This window comes from Urocampus carinirostris, chromosome 17, assembly GCF_059441175.1.
Source record: "Urocampus carinirostris isolate Australia breed hairy pipefish chromosome 17, RoL_Ucar_1.0, whole genome shotgun sequence".
NCBI classification, from domain to species: Eukaryota; Metazoa; Chordata; class Actinopteri; order Syngnathiformes; family Syngnathidae; genus Urocampus; species Urocampus carinirostris.
The window spans coordinates 32,277,461-32,303,947 of record NC_142365.1 but is presented as its reverse complement, the minus strand read 5'-3'; the positions used below and the strand labels follow the sequence as shown (position 1 = coordinate 32,303,947).

At 41.1% G+C, this 26,487-nt stretch overlaps 1 protein-coding gene across 3 annotated transcripts in view; it reads left to right on the top strand.

The window, feature by feature from the left end:
* tcf7 (transcription factor 7) overlaps positions 1–26,487 on the top strand; it is an 85,185-nt gene that overhangs the window by 44,056 nt on the left and 14,642 nt on the right. For all 3 annotated transcript variants that reach the window (XM_088320627.1, XM_088320629.1, XM_088320628.1), the window contains exons 5-6: positions 10,760–10,847; positions 20,750–20,869. In XM_088320627.1, the coding sequence (XP_088176753.1) occupies positions 10,760–10,847; positions 20,750–20,869 (208 nt within the window). The remainder of the gene's footprint in view (positions 1–10,759; positions 10,848–20,749; positions 20,870–26,487) is intronic.

The window sequence follows — 26,487 nt, the reverse complement described above, 5'->3', positions numbered from 1 at the left end:
GTCCCTGAGGGAGCCGGTTGTACTCGTGAAGCCCGAAGGGTGATGAGAATGCTGTGTACTTTTTGTCATCAGGGTGCAAGGGGACATTGTAGTAGCCTGACGTCAGGTCCATTGTGGAGAAAAAGGCATTTCCCCCAAGTGCGGCCAAAGCATCAGCTTGATGCGGTAGTGGGTAGGCATCCTTTATTGTTCTTGCATTAAGCCTTCTGAAATCAGTGCATACCCTTAGTTCTCCATTCCGCTTCCATATGAGAACAAGCGCAGATGCATAGTCGCTAGTCGACTTCTGAATAATTCCTTTCTCTTCCATCTCGTTCAGAGTCGTCCTCAATTTTTCATACTGACTTGGTGGTATACGTCTGTAGGGTAGACGGAACGGCTTATCATCAACAAGGTGGATACGATGTACAAACTCTTTGGCCTCTCCACAGTCCATTTTATGGCGAGAAAAGATTGACTCGAATTGTTCGATGATATGAAGGAGCTTGTCTTTACACTGCAGCGAAACCTCACATGACTTCAGGTCAATGTCTTGCAGTCCCAGAGCTTCCAATGTACGCATCATGTCCTCTTCTGACCTGGGTCGGACCTCTTTGCTCTGTACACTCTGCACGTTGCACTTGACCTCCTCTGCATTGGGCAGGTCTTCCGCTGCGATACAAGGAGACACATCTGCAATTTTCCTGTTTCTCCTCAGCACAACAACTCTGTCCGTGGGATTAAAGACTTTAACAGGCACCCATCCATCTCCCCAGAGTGGAGTAACAACTCGTCCGACAAGGACTTGTCTGGGCCCGGCCTTTGATTGGGTTGGCTCAACGACCACTGTGCTGCCCGCAGACGTCCCGGCCAACTCAGGTAACTTGCCCCAAATAACGTACTCGGTCCGTGGATTCAGCGTCACGCAACTCTTGATTTTTACTGTCCCTACCTTGTCAGGAATGCAATCACCTCTCCATCTCTCTGTGTTGGAAAGCATTGACAGGAATTGACTGTGGTGATCGGACAGACCGTTGTCAGGAGTGGAAACTAATCTCCAATAGCCATCTGTACTTTTCAATTGAGTCAAAATATGTTTGATGGCATTGCTGCCAAGGATCATCTGTTCTGTCTGGCCTGGCACCACCATTACTGGTATTACCATTTGGCACCCGTAAACTGTGGCGTGAATGTCGTACATGTCTCTGGGAGAAACTTGGTGTCCACCGCAGCCTACAATGACATAATTATCGGCCGTGTAACTCATCATATCAGGGAATTGCTGCAGGAGGGACTTAGCCGTGTCCTCACTTACTGTACAAGCCATCGACCCGCTGTCCAATAGCGCTCTGAAAGTGGGGCCTTCTTGCACAAGTACAGGTGTGTAAAACAGTTAGTCAGTCTCCGCTATTCTCTGAAACCCCTGAAAGATCAGCTTCTTCGATGGAGGTATCTTGTTGCTATACAACTCATAAATTGATTTATTATCTTGCATGTCAGGCGTCACACTAGTGGTGGGAGGTATACTCAGTTGATCTGCACTGTTCTCCCCTAAGCGCAGATCAGTTAGTTTCCCTGAGGCAGTGGGACAACTTTCGTCACTGGACAATCACGTCGAGAATGCCCTGGGGCATGGCAGTGAAAGCAAAGGTTTTTGTCTCGGCAATGAGAGAGAGCACTGTGTTCGACTTCTTTGCAAATGATACATGGCTTGTCAGTGAAACCATTAATTCTGTCTCCAGGTCGCCTGGTTGGAGCTCGCCTTCTCCCTTGAAACTGGTTTGAGGTAACACGTATCAGAACCTTCTCCAACATACTAATAACGTCCGTTAGAGAGACATACTGTGGGCTCGAAGTCTGAGGTGGCTCGTGCATGAGGGTTGGACCATGGTTCACCTCAGCTTTGTGTACGGCAATTTCCGCTCTATTCGCAGGTTGTTGTAGGGAATCTGCTTTGTAGCTCTTCTCAGCGTGGTATTCATTCAGCACCTCTAGTACCTCACATGCTGACCACTTTTCGATGGTTTTTGATCTGTAAGTGAGTGCCAGTTCCTTGCATGGGCAGTTCCTAATAAACTTGCGAGTGACCTCTATTTCAGGGTTGTCAAATGTTTTGCCCTGCTCACTCAAGCACTCAGAGGCAAGGTCAGCTGCTCTGTTTAGTCTCAGCCAGTAGTCATAGGGGTCCTCCTGGTGTTTGGGCAAAGTTGAATAAAAGTCAGCTAAAGGGACAGCAGAGTACTTGGTACAGCTAAAGTGTTTCCTGAGGAGACTATAAATCATGTCAGGGCGGGTATAGACGTCTATATTACTGTTTCTAATGCCAAACCTAACTACATCTTTAGCTTTTCCTCTCAAATGCATTTGGATTTCCTCTGCTTGCTCTTCAAGTCTCACATTACTCTTCTTAATAAATGTCTTCATTAGATCTTCCCACTCATGTAATTTTATTGAGTCTGAGCCATCCCCATTAAATGATGGTGGTTCTTTAACCTTTCTCTGTGTAACCACCTCAACCTGTGTTACATCTGACACATAACCTGGCTTACTCAATGTGTTTGCTACATCTTGTGTGGCAGCAGCGCTAGGAGCTACTGTATTGTGTGACTGTATACGTGAGAAAATGCTATCAGCCAATGTATGTCCTATCTCCTGAATAACATTTGTCATCTGATCAGCTACACCCTCAGAAATGTCACTCGTGCTCTGATTAAACATGTTTCAAATATGTAAATGAGTCAAAATCACAAAATAAATCAGGAGCCTGCGTAACACGTCACTGTATAGCAATTTTAAATACTGTGAGCTGATGGCATCATGAAACAATGTGGCAGGTAGGACAGTCCTCGGTTCGGAGAGTTTGATAGAAGTCACGGGTCACGGCACCAATGTAACCGCGGTGTACGTGTCCCACCAAAGATCCACATTCACGCTGGACTGGATGATGAGGTTTTTATTATTACAGTTTCTGCAAATGGATGAGTCACAACATTAGCTTTTTCTGCTGGGTCTGATCTCTTTGATCTCTTTGTAGTACTCTGGTAAAACTGACAACAAAGCATATCAAAGAGCTGTCTTTTCACTTTACAGAAAATACATTTTAGAATATCACAATACATTTATAAATCTTTGCATTTTAACAAGATACTTTTAACAAGAGATCGTATAGTGGATTTTTAACGTTTACAATGAATTCAACATGTTTTTCTTTACTCTGAATTTTAACCAACATCATCCTTTTTTTAATGTATATGAAAAATAGGAATAAAAACAATAATGAGTATAAAAATGGGTACAATTTACCTGCAAATGGATGAGTCACAACATTAGCTTTTTCTGCTGGGTCTGATCTCTTTGATCTCTACAAGGGGAATTAATATTTAGTAAAACAGAAACAAAACGAAAATAAACCTAAACAGCTTGACAATATCAATCACATTACTATGCATGGTGAGAGATTTGTCAGCTGGGGTCATAAAGTTTAAAATTAACTTATTTTGTGGAGCACCAAAAGATATGTCTTACCTTTGTAGTACTCTGGTAAAACTGACAACAAACCCCACCTCCTGGTCACATGTTAGAAGCCAAAACCAAACCCCACCCCATACCAGCAGATGGCACTGTTGGACTCAGCATTGCAGGACATTTACCAAAAACTATACACATATTTTAGCAGGAATTTCAATAAAATAAAAGTTATTATCACACCCGTTACAACAGAAGAAAAACGCCCGTTGTAGAATTTGCTTTCGCGCAGTCGCAAGGTCCAGAGGAAACACAGAGGTGCTGGTAATTTGCACCAACACCTTAAAAATGATCACATATTAAAATACACGGCATGTCAAAAAGGATTACAACTAAAAGACGACAAGTGAACTGAGAGGTAAAAGAACCTTCTTCAAAGCAGCATTTGAGACCTTCACGCCGTACGAAAAGTTCGCGAAGGCACAAAGAAAATACCAATGTTGTGACTCTAGCTAAAAATGTCTAATAGTGTCCAGACCAAAACTGCATTATCGATTAGAGGTAACACTTTTTATTTATGCAAGTTAATAAGTGAAATGTTATAATAAGAGTAATAAATAGTTGTAGCAGTAGTACTAATAAGTTCGCAGGAATGGTGGTTTTGAAATAATACTTGAATACATTTCTTGCACTGATGAACATGCTGCAGTATCCATCCATCCATTATCTGCACCGCTTATCCTCAGTAGGGTCACGGGGCATGCTGCAGTAGCACATGGTAAATTTTATATCACACTAATTGCCGACACGTTTTTAATTGCTATAGGAATTCATTGGGGAGCCTAGGGGGCGCCAGCCTGCAAAAGTTTGGGAACCATTGCTGTAGATCAGGGGTGGTGAACAAGTTTGACACAAAGAGAAGAAATTTTTAACTGTGAGAGTCTAAGCTACACCACGCACTGACCTGCCATGGCAGACAGACACACACAAACACACACAATTAAATCATATTATTTGCCATAACACACTTCTCCTTACAATACAAGTATTGTTCTTGTTGATTTCAAGGAAAGTGTCCACCCTCAATACACACAAAAAAATATTAACATGAAACAAGGCAAAGAGCCACAGTATATAGAAAATATGATGAGGCAAAGAGCCGCATTATTATTGGCCAAGATCCGCATGCGGCTTTAGAGCCACGTGTTCACCACCCCTGCTGTAGATGGATACAACTGAAACATTTTCACAGTGGACACAGGAAATAATATGGAAATGTCCAAGAGAAGACAACAAATACACATTAGGTTTTTTAACGAATTTAGCCAGAGTTTGAGTGTGTCATTTTCCTCAACCTCAAGTGCCACAGTACTTTAGGGTAAAAAAAATATCCCAGATGAGGGGAAACTGTGCATGTTCACAACGAATGGGATTACCGTAAATTCCGGACTATAGAGCGCACCTGATTATAAGACGCACCCACCACATTTTAAGAGGATAGCCGCTTTTGTACTTACACAAGCCGCACCTGTATATAAGCCGCATGCGCCCAAATTAAAATATGTAACGTAATCATTAAATTAACCCAAACCTAACTTTGAGTCCCGCGATTTTAACTGAACACAAAGTTCAAATATCAAAAACCACAGCCGACAAAATAACGGAAAACGATACCGGTAGTTTACATTGGTTGCAGACCTGCAGAGACCGGGTCCCGTTAAAAGTAATCCAAGGAAAAAAAGTGTATATTTCCAAAGGTAAGGGTGGGAAAAATATATATCCACTATTGTCTGCCGTGTCCACAAACACTCACCTTTACCGGTGCCCACTTCCCGTAATCCCCCGCGTCTGTTACACTCCTTCTTTTTAATTGGTCAGTGCAACACTTATCAGAATAAGTGTCTAAAATAAATACAAATAAATACATTACAAAAATATACAGTTGCAAATACATATTATACATGGTTACGCATATTTACAAGGAAAGACGTCACACCGAGAGAGTTTTCAAAGCTTTAATAATAATATTATAACTTTCATCCCAAACCGTCCCTGTGAAGGGTATCAATACACTACTAGCAACACGCTCGCAACACAGTGAACCGATCTGTTAAAAAAAGCAATTAATTCTTGCAGAAACCACATTAAACCGTCCTAAATGGTAGGGCGCCCGCTCAGAGACTGGGAGGTCGCTGGTTCAAGCCTCGGCCGAGTCATACCTAAGACTTACAACATTGGTACCCATTGCCTCCCTGCTTGGCACTCGGCATTAAGGGTTGGAATTGGGGGGTTTGGTCACCTAATTACTCCCAACACAGCAGTTGGGTCTAAAAACCCGGCGCCGATCGAAGGCGACGAGTCACGTCGATAGCTTCGCGTGACAAAATTATATCTGGTAGATATCATGTTGATGGTTGATACTGGCTGAATAATAATAAATAAATCATCTACCCCCATATAATTGACGTCATCAAAGTCGTCTTCCCCAGTATGGGTAAGAGACTTTGTCATATAGACGATGCTCCACGCTCCCTTATTCAAAAACCTGCTAGCAACACGCTCGCAAGGTAAAGTTTGCGTGCAGTAGCTCTGTTTCCTCCTTTATCGCACTGCTCGATTGCGTTTAGCTTCTAAGCTGCGTCATGTGCCTTGAATTCGAGTGCCGCTGGCGGCTGTTAGAAAAATTACATAAATTGGCTGCATCACTGAATAAGCCGCAGGATTGAAAGTTTGGGAAAAAAGTAGCGGCTTATAGTCCGGAATTTACGGTACTGGCATGCGTATACATCAACGAGTAATCAGAAAATAAAATAACTTATCCAACCAATGCTATCAGAATTCTCTTAATCAATTATTGTGCACCTTTACATGGTTTAGCATAATCTGAATACTGGCAATATTCTACTTCCAATGCATGTAAGCAATAGGTGTCAAAAATGCGGCCCCCGGGCCGGATCATGTCCTTAAGGTTTATTCCGGCCCTCGAGAGTATGGCGAGAGAAGCATATTTATCCACATTTTGCCGATGTAAGGTGCCACTCCCATAGCAACTATAGCGGTATTTCTCTCTCTCTCTCTCTCTTCTCTGTCTCTCTGTCTCTCTGTCTCTGTCTGTCTCGCGCTCTTTTTTTTCCTCTTTTTCTCTTTCATTTTCTTTTTTCTCCTCTTATTTCTCTTTCTTTTCTCTTCTTTCTTTATATATCTCTTACTCTATATTTGTATCTGTTCTTGTCTCTCTCGCGTTCTCTCTTTTATCTCTCTTTGTCTTTCTCTTTGCTTCTCTTTCTAGTCTCTCGTTCACTCTTTTATCTCTTTCTGTGTCTTTCAACTTTACTATTATTTTTAATTTCTTACTATTCCTGTCTTTTTGTCTCTCTCTCACTCTCTGCCTGTATCTCCCCTTTTTGCTTTTCCTTTCGCTCTTTTTCTCTCTGTATTTCTATCAGTCTATTGAGCTCGCTCTTTCCCTCCCTCTTTGTTTCTCTCTATTGCTATCTGTATAATGATCTCTCAATTGATCTCTCGCTCTCCTCTTTCTACACTACTTTCTTGCTCTCAATATGTCTTTTGTTGTGATTCACACTCTCTCTCTCTTTTTTTTTTTATTTATGACAATGTTTTTTTAAGCATGCGGCCCCTGAACTCAAATGAGATTGACTCACCTGATGTAAGCGTACCCAGTGTTGCACTGCAATCGGCCACCTCGTGTGTCTGGAATTCCCTTTTTTCCCCATACAAACATACTTTTACTAAGGAAACATACACACCTTGTCTATAACTCAAGTATAGTGACTCAGTTCTTAATGACAGACTGAGACACCTGCACACACATGCACTCAGTAACTCGCATGCACAGAAAACAACGCTTACCTGGATGTAACGTCTTACCTTTCTCAAACCATCTTACATTATTTTTGGGATGGGAGAGCGTAGGATCATTCACATGATTGAACGGGCTTCGGAATTTTATTCAGTACACTATATGTAAGTGTAGAAAAAAAACGGTGCCTTATCACCGAGAATTTACGGTAAATACAATTATCTTGGCATTGAGCAAAATGTCAGTAATCGAGTTTTTGTTTGGATACCCAGTTATGATTTCAAAATTTGACTTGGAAACACTAGTAAAGGAGACTTCTTGAGAGAAGAAGAAAGGTTAAAGTCGACTTGTGTTTTGCGGAGAGTGGTGTTTTGGGATGTAAATCAAAGGATGCTGACGTGAAGAAGGGCGTGATCAGACAGACAGACATCCCTAAGGTTGGATGTGACGAGACAGGCGACAACTGACTCACCCGCTACCACGTTTTTATGATGTCTCCGTCACTAGTGGGGTCCCAAAAAAAGCTCCCCCGCAGGCAACGTCCAAATAACAATCATCTGCAGGCATTCCTATGTAAACACGGTGGGGCCGGGCTAACTACTAGCTGCTGACTGTTGACAAATGGCTTTCTTTGAGGGGCTGCTCTGACACCCACACTATTCACTGTATGAACAAGAACAAAAAGAAAACAGTCAGACGTTGTTGTAGCTGCATGTATTTTACAATTACGTTTACTTTAATTACATTGTAGCGTTTATTCACATGTGAGGACACAAATACAAAAACACTACTCAAATTTTAAAAAGTAACAATAAATACTAGTAACTTTTCTTATATATTTTCAATGTTCAATTCCTCAAAACGCTATAGCAAGGATGTCACACTCATTTTTGCTGAGGGCCATGTCAGCTTAAGGGCTGTCATCAAAAGCCGTTATGTAAGTTATAAATGCTACTAACTGTAAAATAAATGTAAATACTGAATAATGTAAAGTAACTCTTGATTATATCCCTTATTAAAACCACAAATATTACAGTTCCCAAAATAGTCTTCCGCCTGCATCAACTTTTTGTTTTTGGGATATTTTGGGGTTAAATTATTCTTCAATTCCTCTTTTTGGCATTGATAAGCAAACACTACCATTAAGCTCACTAGGTCACTTCTCGGGCATAATAGTTGACAACCGTTATGGGAAATTAATTTTTTGGTCAAAACACTCTTTTGCCCCATTTATTTGTAGATAGGCAGCCCTGTTTAGCTCTCATGGGCCACATACAATTTTGTGTCAGGCAACATTTGGCCTGCGGGCCATGAGTTTGAGACGTCTGCCCTATAGGTTGCAGATTTAGCATTTGCTAGAAGTCTACCAGGTACAGCACTCTGTTCCTTACAAGATGTTATTTTTTTTTGCTGCCAGAATTCCAGAAAGTGTATTCCTTATGCTATGCACACCTACATATAAACCTTTATTTAAATGTCCTTCTTCTGATTTCCCCAGCATTCTTTTCTGGTGTCATCTTTTAGAGTCTTTTCACTTTTTGAGCCATCACGTCTACGTTACAACAAGTGCTTGTTTGAAACTGCAAGTGGCAAACTTTTATAGAAACAGATCTCTAATATGATTGTTGTAGCAATTTATGCACTTACATATACTTAATCTTGTTTGAAGATAAAGCAGCCATAGACTAAAATACTCATTTCAACTTGAGTAAACATTTTTTGTTGTTTGAATTTGAAAAAACAGTATATATTTTTTTACAAATTGTTGGCGTCTTTAAGAGGAGAAAGGCAGTTGTCTAACGCAGTGGTCGGCAACCTTGATATCTCACTATATTCTTGCAGCCCGGCCTAATAACATTTGTGATAGTCAAGTCATGTGTTTATTTGTATAGCCCTTAAGTAATAATGCTACTAATAATAACAAACTCTAATCCGATGTGCAAACGCTAGACCACTGGCGATATTCAATATGTCACAACAGTGAATGCACCACTGACATTTCTGTAAATATTTCACTATAATGTTCAAAAGAACAACACTGAAGAAATATTGCTTTGACACAATAAAAAGACGTCTGTGGAAAGGTTTTATGGCAGTGTAAATTTATTTTCCCCCCAAAAAAACTCAAAATATAGCCGTTAGTAGCTAAAGCCCTGGCAACCAAAGTCAGTACACCCTGAAGTGAAAGTCCCTGAAGTTTCAATATTTTGTGTGGCCACCATGATTTTGCAGAAACGTCTTATTCCTCCTAGGCATGGATTTTACCAGAGCCTCACAGGTTGCTACTGTAACCCTCTTCCACTCCTCCATGACAACATGACGGAGCTGGGGGAAATTCGAGATCTTGTGCTCCTTCCACCTTCTGCTTGAGGATGCCCCAAAGATGTTCTATTGGGTTTAGATCTGAAAATATGCTTGGCAAGTCCATCACCTTTACCCTTAGCCATAGTCATTTTAGAGGTGTATTTGATGTCGTTGTCATGCTAATACACTGCTCTGCAACTCGGTTCTCAGAGGGAGGGGATAGTTCTCTGCTCCAGTATTTCCCAGTATATGTACAGTTCCCATGCGACCCTACTGGGGATAAGCGGTCTAGAAAATGGATGTATGGATGTTTGAGTTCATGTTTCCCTCAATGAAATTCAATGAAATGAAATCCAACTACCCAACCATAGTGCAACTGGAGTTGAAGCACAGACTACCTTTTATTGTGTAAATTTTCTACAGTGTGGTTCAATTCAATATCATAATGAAATATCTTCAGAAATTTCACGGTTTGGCTCACTTTTGTGAACTACTGTTGTTGACAGTTGAAATTACATTAGACTTTACATGAGATATTTTTAGTCATGGTACCTCGTTGTCCAACATTGCTTTGGCTGAGCTCTTTCCCATTACCGGTACTTTATCTAAATGACATAGGAATTGCGTTGTAATAGATCATTATGGGAAATAGTTCAGCCAAAACAAGGTTGTACAATGTGGCACCGTAAGTAAAAATAGTGTTAGGATGAGATAAAAACAAATACCTTTAGCATTTAAAGGCTACTTATGGTTAGGATTTCCGCTGCATCCAACACTAAGCTTATGAGATCAGCAATTGTTGTCAACTGATCAATCATTGCTCTGTTACAGCAATATAATACCGTAATACCTTGTTGTAACGCATACCCAAACTTTGACTTTATATTTGGCAGTAAAATAATGCGTGTACACACACAAAAACCAAGCCACTATTTTGTGCTTTTGTACGCCCCAACCACGGTGGTTGATACTCGTACACTTATCGTCTGTTGTCTGGAGCCAACATAATTGTTACTATTCCACTATTTGTTATGGCAGTCAATATATAAATCGTGAGCACGACAAATAAATGTCTTCAGTGGGAGTGCTAATTGTGCTAATTGTCCTAATGCACTCTAGGGCCAGACGGGAACAGACATAATGATGTGTTTAAGTGCGTTTGTACTATTGTGTGTGCCTATCTACCTGCAGGCGTTCATAGGCATCAACCCCAGGACTTTTCAAGATACTACACTCTCCCTTCAGGCGGTGTCGAACAGATCACGCCCCCTATGGGATGGTGAGTGTTTGTGCATACGCACTTTTAACGACACAGATGATGCTTGTCTGTGACACTTTTGTGAACTTAGTTTAACCATGTACAAAACATAATGGCTCTTGGCTAAGTGTCCTCGGTTGAGGCGTGAACTTAATCTTGAACTCAGAAACGTCAGTAGATCAACATGAAAAAGCTCAGCAACCTCAAATTAGATATTATTTTCTATTTAGCGGGTACAGATGCATTTGTACAAGGCATCTAAAACTCAATTTGGGTCGGGGGTCCAGATTCAGACTTTATGTTATCAGGTCGGCCGGATCAGTAAAACATTAACATCAAATATTGAGTTTTGTTTTTCAGTACCATGCTTTAATCATTGGGCGGCAGAGTAGCTGAGTGGTTAGTGCGTCTGCGGCACAGTTCTGAGGTCATGGGATCAAATCCAGCTACCAGCCTTCTTGTGTGGAGTTTGCATGTACTCCCCGTGCTTGCGCAGGTTTCCTCCTGGCACTCCGTTTTCCTCTCACATTTCAAAAACATAAAAAACATTTTTCCTAAGTGTAAATGTGTAAATTAGTTGTATTTCCCTGTGTCCCCTGCGTACTGGCTAGCAACCATTTCAAGGTGTCCCCTGCCCACTGCCCGAAGATGGCTGGGATGGGCTCCAGCAGCCCCGATAAGCGGTGCAGAAAATGGATGGATGGATGACTGATCATTCAGCCTACATTAGTAGCCTACCCTACATAGATTATAAGGGATTTTTTTCTAAACAAAACACATTTATTCACAAAAAATGGAAAACAAATATTTTCATGTTTGCCATTCCTGATTTATAACTTCTTAGTAGCCTCGTAGATTGAGAATAACTGTGTATTGCGACCATAAGAAAATTACAAGAACATTTTTCAAGGTGCATCAAAATGTCAGGCTGTATTTATAAATTACATTTTTTTCGCCTTTAGAGGCTTATAAATCTTTTGGTAATCATTTAATCAAGTTATTTAAAATAATATTTGCAACATAAGCCTTTTAGTGACATAATTCATTTTAGTAAACCCAAGGTTCATAGTCGATTTAAATTTCACTCTTGGTACAAAGCATTAGTTCATGTTTGAAAACATCAAAAATCAACATTAAAATAAGTGTTATACTTCCTGTTCAACTAAAATTAAATGTTGCTCCCATAAAAGTTACGTGAGAATCTTTTTCTTTTGGGCATAACAATTTACCCATGCATATGTCACAACTAACCTTAAGACGCTAATTTACAGGACTTGTGACCTTCAAGAGGCAATGCCAGAGAAAGTCTTGTGATTGTTTACTAATCACAAATTACTAATTTACAAATTAAAGACAAAAAAGAAAAAAAAAATAATGTGTTCATTTGCAACATGTTTATAGGGTATCCACTACTTAGTTTGCTTTTTTATTTGGACAAATTCCGGAGTTTGATTTATTTATTTATTTTTTGTTTTTCATTACAACAAATGTGATTCCAATGTCCGGTTGTTATTGATTTACTACAGAAACAGTCAAATCAAATTTCACGCAGGATTTGGGAACGTTGAAATTTCCGTTTTACAGCAAATTTATCTTTGTTGGACAAGAAATCTTCACATAGAAATTATTAGTGGCTAATCTTTCTTAATCCGGATGATCTGCTTGTTCTACTTTTTTAATCTAAAGGCCAAGGATCAAGGAAATGTCAAACATGTTTTCTCGCAACTATCTTAGACACTCATGTACTCCCCAATGTTTAGCAGATTTGCTTGGATTTGCTTCTGGGTTTTAGCGTATTGTCTCTTTCATGTCATCACAAAGAATGTCACGTGTTGAATTCAACACATGTGAGGTAACATGCAAAACATGCATTTTTATTTTTCCTGAAAATAACATGCCAGTTATTTTTCCCCTGAATGTGTATATGTGACCCACTGTGGAAAAAGAATCTTCATGTTGGAAAGTAAATATTTGCGTTTAAAGTCTGAGATAGAACAGGAAGTCAAAAATGTCAATTTATAGGTTATCCTAAGTTCTATCCCCCAGCAACCCAAACGTTAAATTGCAATGCAAGTTTAATCAATTTACGCTATGAAAACACATTTTTCTCAAAACCGGGGATTCCAGCATAACATTTTAGCACCTTAAAATTGCTATAACTAGGTTATTGACATGCCACGCAGCGTAGGGCCGTCTCCAGCTCCTGATAGACACACTCAGACTGGGGGTGAAACCCAGAGGAGAGACTCACCGAGGCCCCCAGAAGGCGACAGGACTCCTTCCAGAACCTGGAGGAGAACTGGGGGCCCTAGTCGGAAACCGTGTCCTTTAGAATGCCATAGAGCCAGAAGACGTGGAGCTGGGCTGCCTGTGCAGTCTCCTCGGCGGAAAAGAGCTTAGTGAGTGGAACGAAGTGGACCATCTTACTGAAGTCGTCCACCACAGTGAGGATAGTCGTCATCCCATCAGAAACGGGCAGTCCAGTCAAAAAGTCCAGGTGCTGGGTCCCGGTTGGTCCTGAGGCTCCCTCCTGTCATGGTCCTTAACGTCCCAGGTAAGTGCAGCAACCACACGGGAACCAGGAAGAATGGATCCTGGGCCCTGGGGAAGACTGCCCCCCTTCTGGAACTGGCGGAGAGTGCATCAGGTTTGACGTTGCGGGAACCCGGGCAGTAGGAGAGGGTAAAGTTGAACCGGGCAAGAAATAGAGACCAACTTGACTGTCTGGGGTTCAGGCGCTTAGCCGAGCGGATGTATTCGAGATTCTTGTTGTCCGTCCAAACCAGGAATGGAACCGTCGTCCCCTCAAGCCAGTGTCACCATTCCTCCAGTGCGAGCTTGACGGCCAATAGCTCTTGCAAGTGACCCATCCTTCTCCACAAAAAATAAGCCCGCCCCTGCCGGCGAGGAGGATGGACAGATGACGCCTGCAAGCCAGGGCATCGGAGATGTACTCCTCCATGGATTGTCTCTCAGGAGCTGAAAGGGAGTAAAGACTGCGCCGGGAAAGAGTGGAGCCCTGGAGGAGGTCAATGGCACAATCATAAGATCTATGCGGCGGCAGAGAGGTGGCCATAGCCTTACTGAAGACTTCCTGAAACTGCTGGTTGCAGACTGGGACATTGGACAGATTGGGCGGTGAAAGAGTGGACCCTGACCGGACAAAATGAGAGGCCCCTCAGTCCATTGTAAACAGCGCAGGGAGTTTCCGTCTTTCCCCGATCAGCGCTTGTGGAAGCATTCGCTTGGTCTTTTTCTGGTCAGTCCGTACTGTCACGACCGGAACATGCAGTGGACCCAAATGCGTAACGTTTCACACAATGGTTTATTGGGGAATTCAGGAAGTCAGGCGAGAGAAAAAACACAACAGTAAACCAGTGCTCGCTGGACAGAAGCAGAAAGCCCTCGCGAACGAAGCGTGGTCGGAGGTCAGAAGAAAGTCGGGCAGCCGGGACTGGAGACGGAGCGTGGTCGGAGATAAGAAGCAAGTCGGGCAACCGGGATGGGAAAACGGAGCGTGGTCGGAGATCGGAAGAAAGTCGGGCAGCCGGAACGGGAGACAGAGCGTGGTCGGATATCAGGACAAGTCAAGTGACCAGAGAAGCCAGGGACAGACTAGCAGGAAACAGAAACAGGTCGGGAACAGAACGGGAGCTAGAGTAAAAAATGCTTGCCTTGAATGTGCGGAGGTTTGCTGACAGACTGACCAGGAGTGAACGAGAATGACGTGTTTAAATAGGAGGAGGACTAATTAAAGAACGAGTGGCAGCTTACCTTATTTTTTTTTATGCTGATTGTTATTTTATGATACTGTTTACGGTTTCTTTTTGTTGCACTTTAAGCATACCTGTCAACCTCCACGGCTCGATTCCCTTACAAAATGTTGTATTTTCCCTTACAATATACAAAATAATCTTACACCATATTTTTTTTTCAAACGTGTTTATTTCTGTAGTTAACATGTGTAACATGTTATATTGTACATGTGTTTCGTTATATCATATATATTGTTAATTAACATTTTGTTGTGAGATACTGAGTTGCTCGACATGAATGAGGTTTATTCTAAAAAAGGTTCAAAAATTAAGTAGCTTGGACGTTCACCGTAGAAGGAAAAAATGCATGCAAATATAATTAAGTAGAATACAGTAATACATTTTCTTATTCAAATGATTAATTCATTTTCTGCATTAAATGATTGTTGGTAATACACTGATTAAAGGAATAACTTCTTTTTTTTCTTAACTTCTTTATACAACATAATAATTCATAATATAATGCATCAAAGCAAGTGAGCCGAAAAAGCCAATTCTCTAAAAAGAGACGGACTTCCTTTCACTACATAACTACCACATGAAATCCGAGGCTGCAGACTCATGCGCACAGTAGCATCAAACCGCTCACTTCGTTTGCAACAAAAAAAAAAAACGATACAGAGATAGTGGCGAACTCGTTTGACTTGATTGATTTGCCGTTTCGTGATATTCGGTGTATACCGGTAGTACCCATAATTGACAAATTTGTGTTTTTCCGTACAGATTTTCTTGTATGTCGTACACGTCTTAAAATGCATAATAAACGTACTTTGTACGGCAAAAACGTACAGATTGACAGGTATGCTTTAAGTGTAGGATAAATATTTTGCTGGTAGGAGCAATCAATATTACAAGGATCTGTAACTACCTGTCTGTTCTTTTCTATTCAACTGACTCGAAGACTGCTCAGAAAATGTCACATTCTTTGACCGCCGTCTTCTTTTTAATTTAATGGAAATAGTTACTTTCCCTGGTAAGTAGTTACCGTATTTTCCGCACTATAAGGCGCACCTAAAAGTCTTAATTTTTTTCAAAAGCTGACCATGCGCCTTATAACACAGTGCGCCTTATATATGGCTCAATATTAAATTCGCAAGGTCTCGCAACTTACTCAACAGCCGCAGACTCGATTTTACCCCGAACGTGGATTTATATACCGGCGTTTCATTTGCTAACCAATGTGTCAATCATCCGTTAAATCGATCGCTATTGGCTGAAGTTATTCAGAGCCTCGGATTGGCTAAAGGGCCAAAACAAACCCTGCAATTGGCCGAAAAAGATGTGTCAATCATCCATTAAATCGATCGCTATTGGCTGAAGTTATTCGGAGCCTCGGATTGGCTAGATGGCCAAAACAAACCCTGCAATCGGCCGAGTTTAGCAATGGCGTAGCAAGCTTGCTAAAGTACGCCTTAAAGAAACATGTTTTATTAGTATGTATTTGTATTTGTAAATATTCTACTCTCCTGGATTTACTTCACTCACGATTGTAATAAGACCATGGTTGCGTATCATTATTGAACGTGAGAACTTAGGTGAGTTATGCGGCTATATATTTTCCCGGTATCTTGTTTTAGAACGATCTTGATGTTGCTGTGATGAGTTGCGTGAATTAAACTCAATTCCAAGTGTTTATTGTCATATGCACAGTAAAGTTGCGAGCGAAAAAGAAAATAGAAACATAGAAATGTTTGGCATTTCTTGAATCCCAAGACTTCAACCTTCCGAATGATATTTGAAATGACGCATTTAAGTGACATCGTACGGACACCGCATCCGCACGTGTCTACGACACGTATTCGCTTCTTTGCAAGCTTTGGGAATGTTAAGGGGGTAATCAGTTTGACTGAATCATCTGACTGTTTTGTCGACGTTCCCATTGTAGCGCCTTATAATCCGGTGCGCCTTATCTATGGAAGATATAGGACCAAAAACTATTTTTTGGGGGTGCGCCCTATAACCCGGTGCGCCCTATAGTGCGGAAAATACGGTACTTTTACTATATAGGAACTCAGTTACTAACTCAATTACTCTTTAGAAGAAGTAGTAAGTAACTATAACTGATTACTTTTTTAAAGTAACGTGCCCAACACTATTCATGCATCATAGTTTTGAAGGTAATTCAGTGATAAAATATAACATTAAATTTTCCGCATGATAAGCCATTTGACAGATGTATGATTTAATGTTTCATTGTATTTTTAGTTTGCACAAGATCCTAAAACTACTCTTAGCATACACATAAACACATTATGCACGCAAATAATTTATTCACTTTAACCTTACATGACAAGTCGGCATGTTAGTCTGACTGAAACTGAATATTTAACTTTCAGGGGTAGTTTGTCCCTAATGGACTTTCAAACATGTGACAACACATTAGCTTGGTGATGTGTGAGACGTTCCACGAGAGTGCATTCAGTGAAAAACGGATTTGGAAAGGGGGGCAGATCCCAGTGTATATCAAAGGCTCTTGAGTCTACGCCCCCCCATGCCCCCTGACACCCATCCTTCCCCCTTCCCCCCTACCCCCGTGGTGTGTGCACCTCACATCGACACGCAGCTGTCAGCAGTGAATCCCTTGAATGCTCCTGTAGAGCCTCTCTATGCTTCACAGCTTGGATTCAACAGAAAGATCCCTTCACACACGCATCGGCTCCTTGGATACCTTTTTTAAGGCCTAACCTTAAAGGTTTCCAAATTCTTCTCATCTCATCTCATCTCATTAGCCGTACCGCTTATCCTCATTAGGGTCACGGGGGGCTGGAGCCCATCTCCGGGCAGTGGGCAGGGGACACCCTGAACTGGTTGCCAGCCAATCGCAGGGCACACAGGGACAGACAACTCACTCGCTCAGTCACACCTAGGGACAATTTGGACAGGCCAATTCACCTGAAATGCATGTCTTTGGAATGTGGGAGGACCTGTTTCTGTGTCGTTTTTCATGAAAATAAATTACTTGGGTTATTCTAAATAAGGGGCAGCACGGCGGCGCAGAGGTTAGTGCGTGTGCGGCACGGTTCTGAGGTCGTGGGAACCTCCTGCGTGGCTTCAAATCCAGCTCCTGGCCTTACTGTGCGGAGTTTGTATGTTCTCCCCGTGCTTGCGTGGGTTTCCTCCGGGCACTCCGGTTTCCAAATTCTTTGACATGCAAAATGTGAGGAATTATTACATGTGTTTTGAATAAAATCTAATTGTGTATTTCATCGGTATATTCCAATTATTTTCCGAGATAATGCATTTTGAAGACAGCATGAGCTGTGACGTCATTGAAGAACACCAGCACCCTAGCAAGCCATTCGCCATAATGTTTCTCGCGTTTAGTAGTTGAAGAGGTTACAAGTGCTTTTGGTAGTTTTTGTACAAAAAAAAGCCTAGGCATTGTGTTGTCGGTGAAGCCAAAAATCATACAACCAAGGGAGAGCATCTAAAAAGAGGCCGATTGGCAAAAAAAAAAAAAAAACACATTGAGGGCCGCCAATGGTGGGCCAACTGGGACTGATCAACAAAATGCAGCTGTGCTTTAAGTGAAAAACGCAAGGCTGGCCGATCAAAAAAACACGCAGTGAGCTGCCAGGCTCACCAGGAACCAACAACAAAAAGCGGAACGGCTACAGCAATAAATGTGAAGCTGGACAAAATAAGCCAAGGGACACGGCTAAACCGGCGCTAAAGCCAGGCTGGGCATTCATGGGGCCAGAGACTGTACTATAAGTCAAAAGATTCAATTTAAAAGCACATGTCCATGTGAAAATTCCTTTTTAATCCAATAAATTCACTTTTGAAGCGCAGACACAAGATCGCAAAAGCATAGCTGCAATGGGGGAAGACATGTCCCTCGTGGTTTTGTGTCCAGGACATGTTGTAACTTGTATAGTTTCTTGTATTTTAAGCAAGTTTTGGTAGTTTTTGTGGAAAATGCCTAGGCGTTGTGTCACAAGTTGGTGCAGCAATGGTAAAACAAATGGCAAAATTGGGCGAATTGGCAAAAATAACACACACAGAGCTAAACCAGCCAGGACACAGTAGGCTAGCCGGCTGCTAAAAAAGGGTAACCGTAAAAACGCGAAACTGGACGACCAAATGCATGCAGTAGGCAGCCAGGATAATAGGAGCCACCAACAAAAAAACTACCACAGCAACAAAGACGAACCAAGCTGGGAGAAAAAACAGTGAGCACGGCTGATAAGAGAGCTAGCCGACTGCTAATGGAGCTAACCTACACCAATCAGAACTTGAAGCCTTCGGGAGCCCGCACGCTAACAGGGAGCTATCTGGACAATATTCTATTAATTGCAAGACACGCTGAAAAAAACAAAAGGAAAAGTCACAAAAAAACACAAGCTGTACACGACAGCAGGTGAACTTACCCCATGCAGTTTTAGACGTTTAGAGCATGCAACTCCTGACAAAACAATCAGAACTCCTCTAGCGACACGGTAAGAAAAGTTCCAATTACTCCAGGCGGAAATGAGCGCTCTGTACGAGGTCAAACTGCCTACTTTGAATATTAATTTCTCTAGATTAATGATGCGTGGAATATTTTGGAACATATCTGCATGATTGTGGGAAGGAACACTTTGTAATCCCTTTAACAACCAAAAACTTTTCACATTATTTATTTCATGTAATCAAATTTTATAACAAGACATTTTGAGTATCATAAATCACATCTGGGCTGTGCGGTCCCTGTATGCCCGGTGCCAGAGTCTGGTCCGCATTGCCGGCAGTAAGTCTGATTCGTTCCCGGTGAGGGTTGGGCTCCGCCAGGGCTGCCCTTTGTCACCGATTCTGTTCATAACTTTTATGGACAGAATTTCTAGGCGCAGCCTTGGCGGGGATGGAGTCCGGTTTGGGGGCCTCAGCATTGCGTCACTGCTTTTTGCAGATGACGTGGTGCTGTTGGCTTCCTCAGGCCGTGATCTTCAGCTCTCGCTGGAGCGATTCGCAGCCGAGTGTGAAGTGGCCGGGATGGGGATCAGCACCTCCAAGTCCGAGGCCATGGTTCTCAGTCGGAAAAGGGTGGTATGCTCCCTCCGGGTCGGGGAGGAGGTCTTGCCCCAAGTGGAGGAGTTCAAGTATCTTGGGGTCTTGTTCACGAGTGAGGGTAGGATGGAACGGGAGATCGACAGACGGGTCGGTGCAGCGTCTGCCGTCATTCGGACCCTGTACCGGTCTGTCGTGGTGAAGAGGGAGCTGAGCCGAAAGGCAAAGCTCTCGGATCTACCGGTCGATCTACGTTCCTACCCTCACCTATGGTCATGAACTTTGGGTCATGACCGAAAGAACTCGATCCTGGATACAAGTGGCCGAAATGAGTTTCCTCCGCAGGGTTGCTGGGTTCTCCCTTAGAGATAAGGTGAGAAGCTCAGTCATCCGGGAGGGACTCGGTGTAGAGCCACTGCTCCTCCGCGTTGAGAGGAGCCAGTTGAGATGGCTCGGGCATCTAATAAGGATGCCTCCTGGACACCTCCCTCGGGAGGTGTTCCGGGCATGTCCCACCGGCAGGAGGCCCCGGGGGCGGCCCAGGACACGTTGGAGAGACTATGTCTCTCGGCTGGCTTGGGAACGCCTCAGGGTCCCGTCGGATGAGCTGGAGGAGGTGGCTGGGGATAGGGACGTCTGGGCTTCCCTTTTAACGCTGCTGCCCCCGCGACCCGACCTCGGATAAGCGGAAGACAATGGATGGATGGATGGATGGATGGATAAATCACATCCAACCATCATACAAGAAAATTAATCAAACGTGTGAAATATAGAAAAGCATAATCATGTTTAACATTAAATGATTTCATGTTTGCCTTCATATTTGCCTTTTCACTTAGTCAACTTATTTTATTTCATGTTTTTTTTGTTTTTTTTTAACAAAAGTCGATCTTGATCCGATGAAACCAGTCCAGCCGTTTGATCAGTCATTGTTTTCTATTTTGACGTTAAGGACCTCCAACTTGATATCTGTTTATGTATTCCAAAAAAAGGTTCTTTGTTTTTTAAACCTATTGTTTTGTGTTTTTGTGTCTAATAACTTATTTTCTTTTCTTTCATTTTCACCTTCTTTTGTCGTTTGATCATTATTATGTGTGATGATTTGATTCTATTTTCTGTCAGGTTCTCTCACTCGCTGGTGCTGGGCCCTTCTGGTATGCATCCTACAGGCATCCCGCACCCCGCCATTGTGCCTCCTTCTGGTAAACAGGAGCACGAGCATTACGACAGAATTCTGTACGCGTAAGTAAACAAGAAATTTCCATCTTGCTATGCTGGGTTACTTTTTGCAAGGAGAATCACAGTGCTTCCTATGCAGAATGGAAAAAAAAGTTCAAAAAAAGTTACAACCTATGCATCTTAGCTTTTGCTATGACCTAAGGTAGAGTTCTATCTCCAGTTTAATCAAATCAAATACCTTTTGGAAATTATTTTTTCGGCAGCTTATTACTTTGCAACATGGGGAATGTTTGTTACCCGTAGCAACAATATGTAATTGCACATTTATTTTATAGTTTTTTTTTTATAACTCAGGTATTTTTGCTTATTATTAATACCAATATTGTTTTTTTTAATAAATTAAGTTTTTCAACCACTAAAGTTGCTAGAATATCCACACTGTTCCTTTAAAACATACGTTTTTATTTTCCCACTGTAATAGATTAACAAAGTGTTAATGCAGGAGACTTACTTGATGTTCGAACGACATGAAAATCGCTAGGAGGAGCTAAATAATGCACAATTTTCCTTTAAACCAGGCGTCTCCAATGTGGTGCCCCCTAAGAACACCTGAGTGGCCTGCAGACAGGTTTTGAAAATAGCTCTCGGGTGATGGTTCATTGGATTTTGTATTTTTTTTTCCAACTGGCATGATGCTTTAGTGGTTGACTGGGCCTATTTTACCCTACTTCTGATGATCACAACCTGTTAACAACATAATAAAAACAGAGTAATAACATAATAAGCTTTCATTTTAGGGTGCATATGCTATCCCTTCCTGCTTATCGGTAACCAAAAATTAGCTCTAAGCTTCAAACAGGCTGGTGCCCCCTCCTTTAAAACAGATCTGCATCACTTTTTGCCATCTTCTGTTGCGTTACTCCCAAACTGATTTTTTTTTTAATAATTAGGCACAGAACGTATGGTGTTCCTCCCCACCATAATACAGATATGTTCCAAAATACTCCGCGTGCTGGGGGATTCAAGAAATTTAGTCCCAAGATCGACCCATCTGGCTTGTCTGCTAAAGAGCTGTGCCATCATTAAAGTAACCCAACACTTCTATAATGGCATATCCCATTGACACAACATGTGAGGCAACTCCAGAACAGACAGCGATTGTAGTGAACACAGTTTCTCTGACCCCGATTTTATGGCCGATTATGAAAAAAAAGAATGACCCTGATAGATTTGTCCAGGGAAAAAAAACAATTATAGTCCCAGAGAATAAATATACAGCCATATCAATTCAAACCATTGGTTGAAGCGAGTGATGAGGGGGAACTTGACATTCGCGACGAATTAGAGAATAGGAGTGCTTTTTTCCCGAACACATATTAGTAGCTTGTCTAAGGACCCTTTTTTGATCGTATTCTATCAAATTACCAATTTCCATCCCTTTTGCACTGCAAATATCACATGAACTATGTGTAGATGTATATTTTATTACCTATTGAATTGCATTCTTTAATTTTTCAGTGTAATTGCAATTCACTTTAGCACAAAACTCAGTACAGTACAGGCATCGAGTTTCCACAAACTGCTTGCAACAGCACCCACTGTTGTCTTGAGCAATTTGAGTTTATGTGTCGGCACTGGAAAAAGCCTGTTTATTTTACATGAAATATTATGGACATTGGTCAAACATAAAAAAGTTATGTTTACGTAACATGATATAGTCATGTGCTACACATTACATAATAATATGTTAAGCTAACATGACTTTTTAAATGATAATCTAAAACATTTATTTAATCTTAAGTTTGTTCACTTGTCGTATGCCAACATAACATGATTTCTTTATGTTGATGACGAAGAATTATCACTAGTTGTACCAATATACAGGCAACCTCACCTGCACAGTTAAATCAGGCACTATTGAGTTATACACTTTGCATACTTATCCATTTTGTACATGTTACAATTACTCATGTCAACAAAAATTACTAATTGTATGTCTACATCAAGCATTTACTAAAAAATCATGTCAATTAACAAGCAAACACATCTTCACTCAATCAAGTCAAGTCATTTTTATTTGTATAGCCCTTAATCACAATTAGTCTCTAAGGGCTTCACAAGTTATTACATATAAGAAGTTTAGGCTATTCGTATGCTATAGAGTAGAAGTGAGTTTTAAGCCTAGATTTAAACATTTCCACCGAGGTTGCAGAACGGATCTCAGGGGGAAGAGCATTCCACAACACCGTATTTAGTGTGACATTGTAAACAACAAATTGCACTTTTGTGAGGATTATAACGGTGTTTGCCTTTTTCCAAAAGGAAAAAAAAACTCAACATACCGTAAATTCCGGACTATAGAGCGCACCTTATTATAAGCCGCACCCACCACATTTCGGGAGAAAAAACCATTTTGTACATACACAAGCCGCACCTGTATATTAGCCGCATGCGCCCACATTGAAAAAACGCAATACAAACACAAAATCAACCCATACCCGATACAGTAAAAAAATCACAGACGGCAAAATGAACAGAAAATGATACCGGTACTCAAGATTTAATGCAGACCTGCTGAGTCTGGGTGCCCGTTGAAAGTAATCCAAGGAAAAAAGTGTATATTTCCAAAGGTAAGGGTGGGGAAAATATATATCTACTATTTTCAGCCGCGTCCACAAACACGTCTCACCTTTACTCCACTTCCCGTCAGCCCGCGTTTGCCCCGCCCCTTCTTTCTCATTTGCTCGTACAAAACATATCAGAATAAGTTTCTAAAATAAATACATTACAAAAATATACAGTTGCAAATACATATTATACATGGTTACACATATTTACAAAGAAAGACTGTACACCGAGAGAGTTTTCAAAGCTTTAATAATAATATTATAACTTTCATCCCAAAGTGAAGGGTAGCAAAACGCTACTAGGAACACGCTCGCAACACAGTAAACAGCTCTGTTAAAAAAACATACCGTACTTTTAGTAAGCAAGGTAAACCGTCCTCATCTTCCTCCTTATATCTGACGTTATCAAAGTCGTCTTCCTTCAGCATGGGAAAGAGACTTTGGCATATAGACGTCGTTCCACGCTCCCTTATTAAAAACACGCTAGCATCACTCTCGCAAATAAAGTTTACGTGCGGTAGCTCTGTTTCCTTCTATATCGGACTGTTTGATTGCGTTTAGCTTGAAAGTTACGTCATGTGCCTTTCTTTTTGCAATTTGCATGATGAGGATATGTCTACGGTAATTTAATTTGTGCACAAGCTAAGAAGTTGCAGTCTAAATCTTACCTTTTGTACTCGAGCGCCGCTGACGGCCATTAGAAAAATTACATAAATTGGCCGCATCACTGATTAAGCCGCAGGGTTGAAAGTTTGGGAAAAAAGTAGCGTCTTATAGTCCGGAATTTACAGTACATACAGATACACATGAAAACGTAAAAAGGCATTTTGACTTTAAGGTGGCAATATCCAAGATTTCAGTGCTGGCCGATTTTGCAACTTTGCCCAGCAATTACAACCCAACTTAATTTAAAAACATATATAAATTAAATCAAACAGCAACAAAAGAAGGCAGTAAATGGAGAGGTGCGAAGTACACATGTGCAAATTTGCATACTGCAGGTATAAACAATATGCTTTATGACAAATACAAATGAAAAGAGGTTATATCAATATCATTAGCTGCACCGCTTATCCTCAGTAGGGTCGCGGGGGGGCTGGAGACCATCCCAGCAAGCAGTGGGCAGGGGACACCCTGAACTGGTTGCCAGCCAATCGCAGGGCTATATCAATAGTTGTATCGTGCAAATGGTTCTTATGTAAAAAAAACTAGAGATATAAAGTGAAAATGACATTTTCAAAAAAATAAATTTCAGTGTTGAAAATATATTAATGCTCCATAATCTGTGCAAATACTTTGAAAGTATGTATTCACATTAAAGATCACACCCCAAATTTTGTGAGGACAAAAAAATCTGTTTCAGCTGCATAAAATATAATGAAATGCCCTGCGATTGGCTAGCAACCAGTTCAGGGTGTCCCCTGCCCACTGCCCGGAGATGGCTGGGATGGGCTACAGCAAGTCCCCCCCCCCCCGCCAACCTGCAAAATGTTTTTATATTTTGTATACGATTTGTCATTGAAAGTTTATGAATTTGAATATTGATATGTTGTATGTTTTTTAAATGACATATTCTAATATATGGCTGAAAATTAATCCCTTTCCAATAATGCTTAATCTGCTGATTACTTTTTAATTAACATTATGACATAAAAAGACAGAACTTAGATGCCTATTATAATTTCCTAGGTAAAATATTCCAAAAAAAAATTTAAACGACCAACAGTCATAAAATTAAACATTTTCAAATAATCATTGTATATAACAAACAAAATCATCCTTCATTTGAAAAGCTGGAAATAGCCAACATTTGGTATTTCTATGAAGGATAACATCCAGACATACTGAACCTCAGCAATCATACTCACCACATACACCCCCACAAGATTTTCATGGTTTTTATTGAGGTACAGACGCTACCCTACTTACGACTTCTTTCCGCCGCGTTGCTTGAAGGTACCCAGCATCCACCCGGAAATGAAAAAATCCGCTTCCTCTTCCTAATTTGCATGTAAACATCTCTCCTTCACCTGTTCGTAATCCCACCTCTGCCACCAATGTAGCGTGTCGTTTTGTGTGGGTAATGGATTGCTCCTCGTTCATGAAAAAAATACTCAGAAGCACTTACGGCCTCTCTGTAAACACACCAAACTCTCTGTAAAGCGAAACTCTCGCACCAACTCTTGCGACATTTTCGCCCTACTGACATCATTCATGCGCACCTCACATTCTACGCCTACAATATCTCCAGCGCGCTAAGAACTTTGACATTTTTATTGTTTAACCTCGTTCGTAATTCGGAAGGCGTCTGTATACACAGAGTGACTTCAAGATGCATTCCCTGCCACAATCAACATCAGATTTGAAAATATGAGCGGACCTATGTACTATGTATTTCCAAGTCCAAACTCATAACATTAGACGTATAACAAATACGAAGATAATTCAGGGCTGCTAACATTAGCATAGCTATTGATCGGCGTGTGTATGGGCCCATTTCCCAGTTCGTTGGTGCGAGCGCTGATGTTTAAACCCACTTAAGTGCAGATTTGAAAATATGAGTTTACCCATGTCTTCAAGTCCAAACATATTACGTTATACATAAAAACAAATAAGAAGATATTTAAGGGCTTCTATCATGAGCATAGTTACAGAATGATAGAAAGCGCAAGCATTGAGTTTGACTCGATTTGCTCGATATTACATGCAAATAAAAATATTTTAACATTGTTTTAGAACACTCTACCTCTAACACTAGCAGATACTTGATACATTGTATCTACCTGTGCCATGTGGAAAGGGTTCCAAATTCAATTTCAATCGTTCAAGCGAGGAGGTACAAGATGGAGCCGTTGAAGAGTCCAGAATATTTTTTTTTTCTTGACCCCGCTGCAGTAGGCGGGACTTCCTGTTTCTGGCTGATGAAATATAACTATTTTCTTTCCTCTTTACATGACTTATACATGTAACTTTTTAATACCTCAAGATTGAATAACTTTTACAAGATTTAATCATGTATCAAAGGAAAATATGAATCATTCATGTAATGTATAC